Here is a 12283-nt window from a genome sequence, read left to right as displayed (position 1 = left end):
AGTGCCGTTTTTCTGTTGATTCTGAGGTGAAAAAGACCATTTTTCGTTAAGTTCACCTTGAAAACATCTTCAGTCAGCATGTTTTGCTTTTTTCCGTTTTGAAGCATTAACCCAGGGTGCAAATATAATGTCACACACCTGCTGTTGACATTCGTACAGCGTTCCGCTCATATTTTCATACAGGTCACCGTGGAAACGCCAATGAGCGCGCACCTCAAAGTTTCGACCTAAATTCCGGAAGTTTCATGGGACGGAACCTCCATATATGAATAATTGTGGGAGGAGCAACGTTTACAGGTGTATAAGTGCTGCAGGTTTAAATGAATCATGCAATTGATACCAGCAGCCGAGCGAACGAGGGAGAGCGTGGAGGGAGCACAACTTCTGGTGTTAAGGTTTGGGGTTTTATTTTTTTAGTGGCTGTCGCACCAGGATTCGTATTTATTCGATTTCAGGAATTCCCGTGGAAGTAGACCTGGCTGTTTGTGAACACGTTTAGCGCTTTTATAACGTTTAGATGTGTTTCATCTATTCTTTTGAGTCCAAATGCTGAACATGAGTGGAATCTACCGGGGTTTCACGTCTTTCCAGTTGTGTTTGGGAGTGGTTTGGATGGATTTGTCTCTTTGGGAGCGGCGTCACTAGCATGTGTGCTTCATATGAGAGTTTTGGGAAAGCATCTATAAACCCCCCTTTAAGGATTTGAAGTTTTATGGCACAAGCTTGATTTGTAACAGTGTTTGCATGGAAAAGAGGAAAGCTATGCTACATTAAAGCTAGAAGGCATTAGCAGGGTTATTTTGGTTTACAAATAAGCTTATTTAAATATCTCGTTAGTAATTTGTTCTCCTTTTTGTCCACCAGAAGGGAAACCTAAAGACTCCTTGGATATGGCTTTCAACAACACCCTGACCTCAAGAGCTGTTCTGCTCTATGATGAGTGGCTTAAGGAAGCAGGTGAGTTTGCATCATCAGCACAGCTGTGTCTGTAGGGTTTCTGTAATTGGTTGTGAAATAAGACCTCTTTTGCCTCGCTTGTAGATCCACGGACTGAGAACTGGCTGCTTATGGCCTCTCCGTTCCCTCAAACGATCATCATCGCTGCTTACATCTACTTCGTGATGTCACTGGGGCCTCGGCTGATGGAAAACCGCAAGCCCTTCGACCTCAAGCGTCCAATGATCATCTATAACTTCAGCATTGTGGCGTTCTCCATCTACTTGGTTTACGAGGTTCTTGAACATGTTTCATCATGAGTTTCTAGTGTTTTTCTCTCCTATTGTTGTGTGTTTATCGAAATGTGTCGTCTTCCTTTTACAGTTTCTCATGTCTGGCTGGGCGAACGGCTACACCTATGGGTGTGACCTCGTGGATTATTCCAGTTCTCCTCAGGCTCTCAGGGTATGTGAATGGAGCACATTCTTGTAATTGTTCAATTGTTGCCAATGACGCGTTCAACAATTTGACACTTCCTTATCCTTGTTTCTTTCTAGATGGCATGGACCTGCTGGCTGTACTATTTCTCCAAGTTCATTGAGATGCTTGACACTGTACGTGGGCTTCTTTTGTATTCTGAACATGAACATTAGGTCTTTATGATGGATGATCAATGCTGAATCTCTTATGTTATCTCGTCTTCACAGATTTTCTTTGTCCTGAGGAAAAAGAACAGTCAGGTTACGTTCCTTCACGTCTTCCATCACGCCATCATGCCCTTCACCTGGTGGTTTGGGGTCAGATTCTCCGCAGGTAAAGTATTATGGATCATTCAACCAAAAATGACAGTTGTCCCATTCCAAACCCAAAAACGTTGGGTAAACTGAGAGGTTTCTGTCTCGCCATTGAAAGTCCAGATGACCAAAAGGTCCCAAAAAGATCATAAAGGCATTATAAAATGACTCCCAATGAAATGGACGGTTCAATCAAAGTTTTGTGAAGAGGTTCAATTTCTTTGATGAGCCAATTTAATGTAAGGTTTTAAACCACTTGATTCGTTTGATGCATTTATGACCTTTTTGGATCCAAGTTTTGGTTACCTTTCAATAGAGGTTGAACGGTGAATGATCCCTTTAAATTCATCCTAAAAAATAAGTGCATGTACATGCTAAAAATAGTCCCTATGACTTGTTAAATGCATGCCAAACCGCATGACCTCAAGTTGCTTGACAGCTGTGGCCATCCACTTTACTTGTATGCAAAGCATAATGTCTATGCAGCTTAATTTTCTCATATTTGGGTTAAATATTCCTATAATGAATACTGTTAAATGGTATGTTTTGCTTTCTTAGGTGGTCTGGGAACCTTCCATGCCCTGCTGAACTGCATCGTCCATGTCATAATGTACACCTACTATGCTCTCTCCGCCCTGGGACCCGCTTATCAGAAGTACCTGTGGTGGAAAAAGTATATGACCACCATCCAGCTGGTAAGTTACCAGCTTACATCCCCATCCCCAGTGTCGTTTGTCGAAATCCAGGCTTTTTGATGTTGGAACTCTAAACCAGTTCTAACTCTACCCTTTCTGTTTGTGTTAGGTTCAGTTTGTGCTGATCACCGCTCACATTGGCCAGTTCTTCATGAAGGACTGTCCTTACCAGTTTCCTGTGTTCCTCTACGTCATCGGTTCATATGGGCTGATCTTCCTGTTCCTGTTCCTCAACTTCTACTATCACGCCTACACCAAGGGCAAGAGGCTTCCCAAGGTGTTCCAGAACGGAAACTACCTTCTCAAGAAATCCGAGTGATCTTTCCTTTGGCCACCCAAACGTGACGCTCTAACCTATTAAGTGGGAATATTCCTTTTTATTTCATCCGTTCAAGTTCCACTTCCCTGTTTTATGTTAAAACTAATGTGGAATCCACCTTATCACTGGATTTAAGACGTCTGAAAATTGCACACCGGTGTTTCACTAGAGATGCTGTCCTCATTTGTTGTCTTCACTTAAGGCTTTGAAATGAGTATGGGGTGGGAAGTACAGTGTTTTTGTTCTAATATGCTCTAATTTACCTGTAAATATTGAATTTTTCAGCTTCGGAATATGATTGAACTGCTGGCCAAATCTGAAAAGAGGTTATGAGAGCACAGGGGATTGAAGTTTGTTTCTAAAAGGGTTTTTGAAGGTTGTGTTTTAGTTGTAACTGAATGAGCCCGAGGCCCTTTGACCCCGGAGGAACGCTTGACTGATCTACCTGGTTGTGCTTGAACCTGAAAGTTTACCGCATGCCGCAGAAGTGACATCATCTGAAGTTTTGACAGATTTATGCTGTGTGACTATTTATTCGTTATTTAATGTTGCTGTTTTCTTAATGTGATCTTTTTTTTTTTTTTTTTTAAATATTGATCTGTAGAAATTACCTGTTATGCTTTTATGTTCTACTGATCAGAGCGGAGGAAATGGAAGACCAGAACAATGTTACCGGATTTTTCCTTGTTTTTTGTCTTTTTAAATGAATTTCCAATTTTGTGAGGAAAAAAAGAAATTGAGTTTTTATAATGAAACGAAATAAATTGTCAATATCTCTTGGTTTTCTTGTTTTCATTACGTTTACACAAGTTTTCAACAGCGCACTTACACTACATCTCCCATACGGCACTTGGGCAACTCCCGGTAAATGTGATGCCCATATTTGGTAAATCGGTAGCATCACGTGACTGATTTCGTGTGCCAATCACATTATTGGCAGGAACGTGTCGCTTTTCAAAACTAAGACAAGTAACTGGCGTGGAGATGTTCCACGGAGATAAACACGGTAACCTAAATGGATAAATAAGTTAATAAAAATTAATAGGGCTGAAATGGATGGTAAAATGATTGGACCGGGACCTTATAGGGCGACGAAATTGGTAAGTACATTTAAAAAAAAAAAAAATGCTGAATGTTTTCACGCGTTGGTTGAGCACCTCACGTGCGCTGATTTAATGTTTACATCAGTATTTCTTTAAACTACAAAATATGTGTATTTTAATTATATTGTCATTAAATAAATGCCTACATACTGCTTTATTTTCCGTGGGAATGCTGGAAAATATGTCGCGTGGATTCCGTGGAATACATTATGTGTTTTAGGCTTATTATATTCCAAATAAACAGGCCACTAATATTAGAAATGTTGTTTCTTTGGTCTGTGATTGATAAAGTAGTCAAGGTAACCACTAAAGAATATCATCATTTTGCCCATGGCTTTAATTTGGTCGAACTGAGATAAATTGAACAGAAAATAGTTTACCTGAATTCAGCCTACAGCTGTACGTCTATAACATTCAGCAAACATCTAGAAACAACTTATATCTTCTAGATGCATTTTATTGATCCCTGAGGGAAAATTCCCGTGTAACAAAAATTCACCATGGTATCTGCAGTTTCCATCAAAATACCAGTTACTTCATGGTTGTTACTAATAAAATAATATTAGATTTGGTGTAGGGATCAAAGAGGTTTTCAAGCAACAAAAATATAAAAGTTTAATACAGCTAACTTATGTGTGTGAGTGTATCTTTGTATACAGTATATATATTTTGTGTGTGTGTGTATATATATATATGTTTTTTTTTTTAGAATGTGTTTAATTTTATATTTTCTTATCAAAAAGTGATCATACATGCATTTTTCATACAGCCCCTGAAACTAATTGTCATTTTAAATCTTTGCCACTATCCTTCGAACCACTAGGTTGGGTTTTACCCGTTTGTCAGCAAGAAGTTTTTAAGAATTTAAAATACAATACAATTTAGTGTGATCACTTATTTTTTTCTGTTTTAATAAGTACAGGTCAGAATAAGTTTGTTTCATTATGACATAAATATATCTGTCATGCTAGATGACCATTACAACATTATTTCACCCATATTTTGACATTTTATTTGAAACATTAAAGTTGACACGTTACTTGCATTTAATTCACCTTTCTAAATGTAAACAGTAGATACATAATTAAGATAACATCATTACAATGTAAATTCACCACCTCTCAACAGTTTGCAGTTAAAACCACATTAGCGTTAAATTCTGAAATTCTTTTTATTATTTTCCCCAGTGGAATGAGACCATCAGGCTCTTCCGTGGTGGAATGCCAGTCAGACGTCACTGGGCTCATTTCAGGAGTTATGACCACAGTTTCACAGGAGCCGAGGCTGTCGACTTCCTCTACGAGCTGCTCAGACGAAACCAGAACTTCGGACCGGAGGTGACGCGCTACCAAACACTCCAGCTACTTCGGAAATTCTTCAAAAACCATGTCATCGAGGATGTCAAAGGACGATTTGGTAAAGACGACTTTGAGGACAGTGGACATTTATACAGGTGCTTTCTTAACTATCTTTCAAAAATTACATTTACAACATTGCCACTGTTATTTTTCTCTTTATTAATGTGAGGCTGCTTTGAAACAATCTGTATTGTATAAAGCGCTATATATGAAAAAAGTGTATATGTTGTGTTATATTAAAAAAATGTTTTTCAAAATAATAATAAATGCTTTAAATATTTTAGATTTCCCCCACAATCACCTCTGAAGCCCGTTCCTGTGCGTCCACCTGTAAGAGATCACAGCTCAGTACCCAGAATCCCACGCTGGGATGACTTTGAAGAGATATCAGTGCCGGAGAAGATCCCAGTGAAGCCTCTTATGGTAAGAGAACGCTTGGCTGTGGAAAAACATTTATTTTCCTAAAAATGTATCCTTTCTGGTGCCATTTACAATGTGAAACCTACTGAGCATGAATTATCTTCTGCTCACCTAGGCTGCATTTATGTGCTCAAAAATACAGTAAAACAAGTAGCACAAATGTTTTCAACATTGATAATAATAAATGTTTTTTGAGCAGCAAATCTGTATATTACAATGATATCTTAAGGATCATGTGACACTGAAGACTGGAGAAAGGATGCTGGAAAGTCACAGGAATAAATTACATTTTAACATATATTACAATAGAAAACAGCTCATTCAAATTGTAATAATATTTTACAGTATTACTGAATTTTTGATCATATATGCAGCCACCATAAGCATAAGAGATTTATTTAAAAAAACATTTAAAATTCATAATGTTTCCAAACTTTTGACAAAGACTGTACGTTTTACGTAAAGTTTTTCCAATTCTTATATATTTTGATCTAGAATTCCGAGTCGTGGAACAAGAGGCACAGCATCGCCATCGGTGAGGTTCCTGAATGCCGTTTAATCCGGAGGAGAGAATTAACCCCGAAACACGTGGACCAGATATGGAAGTCAATGACACTAACACAGTAAGCATCAACAGAGAAGCTCTAATCCTGCTCAAAAAAAGGAGTTTTGTTTTTAAAATGAGCTGTCTTATTAGTTTACAGACTGTTTTGGGTCTCCAGTCTCTGGACAGGGTTTTAGATGCCAAACTTCTGAGCCCCAAGCACATCGTTCACAATGTTTTTGGTGTTAATAAGCAGGGGATTGTTGTGCTGAAGAACAAAGCAGGTGAGCAAAGGTTATATTTTAACACATTTAACATATTCTTACAGCTCATTTCTGATGCATCTCTTTCTGTGTGCTGTATATTCTGTAGAGGACTTGCCACATTGGGTGTTATCTGCAATGAAATGCCTGGCAAACTGTGAGTGACTGATCATCTGCTGTCATACTGATTCAATGTTTAATGGATAATTAAATGTGTTGTTAATAATCACAATAAAGAATTATTTTGCCATGCGATATAGTTTGTTAGCCTTTGTGTACGTTGCCAAACTGCTTTTTTATAAATTAATATGTAATTAAATATGATGTCTGTATGCATATATTACATTATAGTCCATCTTTAATTGTGTATTAACTTTTATACATCTTTGAACTCATTTTTAGGGCCCAATGGGAATGACGCCAGGCAGCCCATGTATCCAGGGTTCGAGAGAGATGTCTTCAGGACAGTGGCAGAACATTTTCAGAGATTGAAAGAGCCACTTTTGACTTTCCATCTGTATGAAATATTTGTCAGTATTTTGGGTGAGTGATGCACAAGCTATTCACACGATGAGTGATGAACATATTTAATCAGCTGATACATTTTAAGATTATTACAATGACCAGAAATAGTTCTCTATTCTTTGAATCTTTGAATTAATAGATTTATGCACTACTGTCCAAATTTTGTGGCCAGTAAGATTTTTTTTTAAGAAATTAATACTTTTAATCTGCAAGGATGCATTAAATTGATCAAAAGTCACAGTAAAGACATTTATAATGTTACAAAAGATTCCATTTCAAATAAATGCTGTTCTTTTGAACTGTCTTTTCATCAAGCCATCCTGACAAAAGAAATGTACGGTTTCCTTAAAATTATTAAGCAGCACAACTCTTTTGAACACTGATAATAATAATAAATGCTTCTTTAGCAGCAAATCAGCATATTAGAATGATTTCTGAAGGATCATGTGACACTGAAGACTGGAGGAATAATGCTGAAAATTCAGCTTTGATCACAGGAATAAATTATATTTTAAAATATATAATCAAATAGAAAACAGTTATTTTAAATAGAAATAATATTTCACAATATTGTAATATAAATGTCAGCTCAAATAAAAGTAGCTTTTGGGAGCATAAGTGTTCTTGTAACTGTTTTCCTCCCGCAGGGCTTCTGCAGTCGGTTGCGGTTGAAGCGCTGCAGGTCTGCTGTCTCCTGCTGCCTCCAGCCAACCGTCGTAAACTGCAGCTGTTAATGCGTCTGATGGCTAAAGTCTGTGCTAACCCCTGTCTCCCCGCTCTGAACGACACCATAGGAGCTCGTACCCTGGTAAATCACTCAACTCCTCAGATAGATGTTCTCTGTACAAGTTAATTATTTGCAAATCACTGACCGTCATAGCTAATTTATAATTCAGCTCAGCGTTCAGTAGATTCTACGAGCAGCTTTCACACGGTCTGTCTCTTGTGGGTGCCTTCCTTCGCTCCTGTGCAGATGGTCCAGACCTTCTCCCGGTGCATTCTGGGATCTGCGGATGAGGTGGACTTGGACGAGCTGTTGGCCACCAAGCTGGTCACGTTTATGATTGATAACCACGACAGTGTGCTGAAGGTGCCGTCCAACCTGCGAAAATCTGTTGAGGAGCATCTGTCTCACCTCAGAAGAGCCCAGGTCAGCATCCCATGTCATTCATTGAATGCTTGATAAGTGACTGACTATATCATGAAACTGCATCCACAACAACTTTGGTGTATTTCTGAGAAAAAAATGAAGTGGGAATTAATGTAATAAATATTGTAGGTATTTGTATTAATATAGATTTGATTGTATTGTGGAAAATAGATTGTGATATTATTGGTTTGATATTTTTGTTTCCCACCCATATGGCCTTGGTTATATCAGAGCAGAGTTAAAAATACAAATTATGATAAAATATTATCACTGTGCACAGTAAGACCAGGAAAATTTGGTAACACTTTACAATAAGTTTTAATTTGATAACATGAATTAACTACATTAGTTAACATCAAGTAACAATTAATAATATTTACATAGTGCTTATGAATTGTAATATTTTTTTCTACATTTAAGATCAAAAGTTCTGTTAATATTAGTTGTGAACACATGAACAATCAATGAAAATTTGCTGAATATTTACTCACCCTCAGAGTTTGTTTCTTCTTGGGAACATGGGGGTTTGGAGAAATGTAGCATTACATCACTTGCTGGCCAATGGATGCTCTGCAGTGAATGGGTGCCGTCAGAGTCATGAGAATCCAAACAGCTGATGAAAACATCACAATAATCCACAAGTAATCCACACCACTCCAGTCCATCAGTTAACATCTTGTGAAGCGAAAAGGTGCGTATTTGTAAGGAACAAATTCATTATCAAGACGTTTTTAACTTCAAACCATTACTTCTGGCCACAGTACAAGTCTATAATGCATAATAACGCTTCCTCCAATGAAAAAGTCCATCCTCTGCTTTCCTCTGACATCAAAATCCACCGACATATTTGTTTAGAACTGTTTTGGACTGTTTTCATTTGTAAACGGTGCTTAATCTGTGCATATTTCTTTCATGATTCAGACAAGAATTTTTAACTGGAGGAGGCAATATTATGTATTATAGACTTGAAGTTGAAGTTAAAAATGTCTTGATGATGAATTTGCTTCTTATAAACACATACAGTAGCTTTTTGCTTCACAATATATTAATTGATGGACTGGAGTGGTGTGGATTACTTGTGGATTATTGTGATGTTTTTATCAGCTGTTTGGACTCTCATCCTGACGGCACCCATTCACTGCAGAGCATCCATTGGTGAGAAAGTGATGAATGGCCTGAAGGTGAGGAAGTTTTTAGCAAATTTTCGCTTTTGGTTATTCCCTGTTGTTGTCGTTGTTTGTGTAAGACTTATTTCTCCTTTTTTTTTCTTTAAATCAAAGTCAAGTTTTTAAGAGATCCAAATGCAAAATTTGTTAAAAAGCCATTTTCTGTTGTGAAGTTAATGAGCTTTGGACGTCTCTTTCTCACCCCAAATTCTCCTCGCATGCTTTGGTTTTTTTCAAGATAAAATATGCGGGTGCAGACACGGACACCGCCATGGCGTCTCCACCTCACTCGTTCTGCAGACAGATCAGCAGAGAGGAGTTTGAGCAGCAGAGGGTCTCTGGATCTCAAGGAGCCATGGTGGAACTACTGGAGAACATCATACAAGACAAGAACATGTCCATTAAAGACAAGAAGAAGAAGCTGAAGCAGGTTAGAGAGGATCCTTTTCACATGTCTTAGGGGCTAAAGGAATATCTGTCACATGGTGTGCATTACTACATGAAAACTGTGACATGTATTTACAGTAGACTTATCACAAATATAATGGTGTGATTGAATTGCTCAGAGTTCTGTCTATAGCCTTTATAGAGATGGAATTGTTTTACACTGAATCTTTCTTTAAATGTCAACTACATGTTGTTCTAAAAGGCCGATGTGTTACAGAAACGTTGAAATCTGAGACACACTGTTTATTTTCCCCTGTGTGATTTTTTATTTATTTTTTTCTTGGCTGTCAGTTCCAGAGATCTCATCCTGACGTCTACCGCAGACGCTTTCCCACCGCTGAAAGCGAGGCGGCGGTTTTCCCAGAGAGACCCCAGAGACTCAAACCTCAGCTGATGTTCCTCACGCTGAAGAAACCCTTCCAGCCCTTCCAGAGGAGCTGGAGCTTTCGTGCTTGAGTCAGCGCTCAGAGTGCTCAGTCTGACACTAGGGCGACTGTGTTAGGTATTATTATCAAGGAGAGATGTTACTGAATATTAAAGGTTGCATCCTGAATCGAAATGACACTAAATTCACCTCATGAGAGATCAGATGGATTAAATAAAGTATGATGCTGTGCATTGGAATCCCTTTAAAGCAAGACACTACAGGCAAACACGTTTTTTCATGCACTGACCAGTTTTGAGATTTTGGGCTATTTTGCTTTCATTACATGTCTACTTTCAGTATAGTGGAAAGAAAGCATCTAAAATGCACATTTAGGTGTTTATTATATCTATTTGCATCTGTAGATTTCAATTACAGTACATAACTGTAATGGCATGGGTTTTGTCTCCTTTTTGAATAAGTGATAAAATGAGTGATAAAATGAGAAATCTAAAATCCCTTTGATAAAAACCTTTAATAGGTCAAAAAAAATGAAACAAGAATTTCGAACCTGGCTTTATCCAGTGTTTAGTTTATATTTTGGAAGTTATTCAAATGAGTGCACATTTTATTAAATAATACTTCATTTAAACATAACATTTCAGAAATGTAGTTCAGAACATTTGTTTTAATGTATTATGATTAGTGAGGTGATTTCCTATTCACCTGTAGTGTCTTGCTGTAGGAATGGGCCTGAAAATAATAATAAAAAAGATTTATCTATAAAATAACATTTTCTTATAACCAGAAACGCACCCAGAGGGCCTCCATAGTGCTTGTTGATTTTATTTGTTTGATGTAAATAATCTGCAACATTTACAATCAGTTGCGTTCTGTTTTTAAGGAGCTGTTATTGGTTTAGTTTGACCTCCAGCTGCAGGTGTCGTCTAACAGCTGGTAAGTTCTCAGTTCTGCTAAATTATGCTGTCACTGATAATCAGCCAGAGGAAATATGTGCCGCTCACCAGAAAATGGCTTTTGAAAACTCCGATTTTCGATTTAGGTAGATGTCAGTGTCACAGCAACCACTGATGCACTAGAGGCTGCGCTATATTTCTGTCTGTCTTTTGTGTTTTTATACTTCAGTGTTCTCTGTTTTCACTGGTTTGTATGTGATACTTTAAGTCCATGTTTCTTTGGTTCTTTTGTTTTGTTCTTTCTTTGTATTTGATTTGGTATTAAAGTAGTTCTATTTTGTCCTGTTTGATCACGTCACGTAGCACTAAAGAAAACCTTCACATTTTATCACTTGACTATTTATAACTGATTGTGATCGACTCTGTCATGGTACTGTAAGTATATCGTTCAAAAGATACTGTTTCAATCTTCACTGGTGTTTTCTGTAAACTGGATTCAGCTGGCAGCTTTTACATGTCTTTGTGCGTTTTTAAAGTAATGGATTGTAATTTTAATACAATGCTGGATCGAATTCAGTGTCAGTGTCATTCAGTAGGACTTTTTCAAAGTTGTGTCCCCAGTGTTTTGATTTTGTACAAATTATGGAGTTATTGTTACTGATTTGGACGTCTACACTGTGATCACAAATATGGAATTGGAAAAAATAAATCGATATTATTACATGATGTTGCAGTTTTTTTTTATTTCTTCAGCCTGTATACATAGCCTAATATTTCAAGCTGACAGACATGCTAAACATAAACCAATAACTTGAAAGGCAGATACAGGGTTTAAAAAAGGTATTTACGGTCAAATTACGGTCTTAAATTCATATAGTAATGGCATAAAATGTCACATACACTGCAAAAATCTTACAGTATTTTTGTCTCGTTTTTCAATTCAAATATCTGGACATTCTTAAATGAAGATATATTTACTCGAGGTACTTTGTTCTGAGAAACTGAACAAAATGAAGCAAGTTTACGCTTCAAACAAGAACAAATATCTGTCAATGGAATGTGAAAACTTGTTTTCCCTGATTTTTTTCTCAACCCATTGGCAGGTATTTGTTCTTGTTTTAATCAAACTCAAACTTCATTTTGATACATTTCTAAGGAAACAAGATTTCTTACCAGATGTCATTTTGCTTATAAATTCATCTTGATTTAAGAATCTTTAGACATCTGCACTGGAAAAAGAGACAAACAATTTTTCTGTGCATGAAAAAATACTATAGTAATT

At 37.2% G+C, this 12283-nt stretch overlaps 2 protein-coding genes across 3 annotated transcripts; both read left to right on the top strand.

Annotated features, from left to right (window-relative positions):
* Window positions 1-300: 300 nt before the first annotated feature.
* On the top strand, window positions 301-3319 carry LOC107654403 (elongation of very long chain fatty acids protein 7-like). Its single transcript, XM_016441485.1, has 8 exons — window positions 301-395; window positions 865-957; window positions 1042-1232; window positions 1321-1401; window positions 1494-1550; window positions 1644-1749; window positions 2289-2425; window positions 2535-3319. The coding sequence occupies exons 2-8, from the start codon at window positions 891-893 to the stop codon at window positions 2742-2744; spliced, it is 849 nt and encodes a 282-aa protein (XP_016296971.1). The 5' UTR covers window positions 301-395; window positions 865-890; the 3' UTR covers window positions 2745-3319.
* Window positions 3320-3462: 143 nt separating this feature from the next.
* On the top strand, window positions 3463-11717 carry LOC107654254 (DEP domain-containing protein 1B-like). 2 transcript variants are annotated; one of them, XM_016441380.1, is made up of 12 exons: window positions 3463-3844; window positions 5035-5300; window positions 5490-5628; window positions 6121-6248; window positions 6323-6453; window positions 6542-6589; window positions 6835-6975; window positions 7605-7765; window positions 7931-8107; window positions 9512-9703; window positions 10012-10222; window positions 10989-11717. In XM_016441380.1, the coding sequence occupies exons 1-11, from the start codon at window positions 3797-3799 to the stop codon at window positions 10174-10176; spliced, it is 1596 nt and encodes a 531-aa protein (XP_016296866.1). In that variant the 5' UTR covers window positions 3463-3796; the 3' UTR covers window positions 10177-10222; window positions 10989-11717. The 2 variants fall into 2 exon arrangements, with proteins under 2 accessions (XP_016296866.1, XP_016296793.1); XM_016441307.1 differs by lacking the exon at window positions 10989-11717 and having other exon boundaries at window positions 10012-10608.
* Window positions 11718-12283: the final 566 nt, after the last annotated feature.

This window comes from Sinocyclocheilus anshuiensis, unplaced genomic scaffold, assembly GCF_001515605.1.
Source record: "Sinocyclocheilus anshuiensis isolate Anshui unplaced genomic scaffold, SAMN03320099.WGS_v1.1 scaffold269, whole genome shotgun sequence".
In the NCBI taxonomy this organism is placed as follows: domain Eukaryota; kingdom Metazoa; phylum Chordata; class Actinopteri; order Cypriniformes; family Cyprinidae; genus Sinocyclocheilus; species Sinocyclocheilus anshuiensis.
Note: the sequence above shows the minus strand (reverse complement) of the source record. Positions and strands in the feature narration are given on the sequence as shown.

Excerpts from the sequence above, each read along its gene's own strand:
- LOC107654403 (XM_016441485.1), top strand. The coding sequence starts at position 891 with ATGGCTTTCAACAACACCCTGACCTCAAGAGCTGTTCTGCTCTATGAT. Across the intron at positions 1,551-1,643 it reads TCATTGAGATGCTTGACACT|ATTTTCTTTGTCCTGAGGAA; the intron begins GTACGTGGGCTT and ends TCGTCTTCACAG. Across the intron at positions 2,426-2,534 it reads ATATGACCACCATCCAGCTG|GTTCAGTTTGTGCTGATCAC; the intron begins GTAAGTTACCAG and ends TGTTTGTGTTAG.
- LOC107654254 (XM_016441380.1), top strand. The coding sequence starts at position 3,797 with ATGGATGGTAAAATGATTGGACCGGGACCTTATAGGGCGACGAAATTG. Across the intron at positions 5,301-5,489 it reads GACAGTGGACATTTATACAG|ATTTCCCCCACAATCACCTC; the intron begins GTGCTTTCTTAA and ends TAAATATTTTAG. Across the intron at positions 6,249-6,322 it reads AAGTCAATGACACTAACACA|TTTACAGACTGTTTTGGGTC; the intron begins GTAAGCATCAAC and ends CTGTCTTATTAG.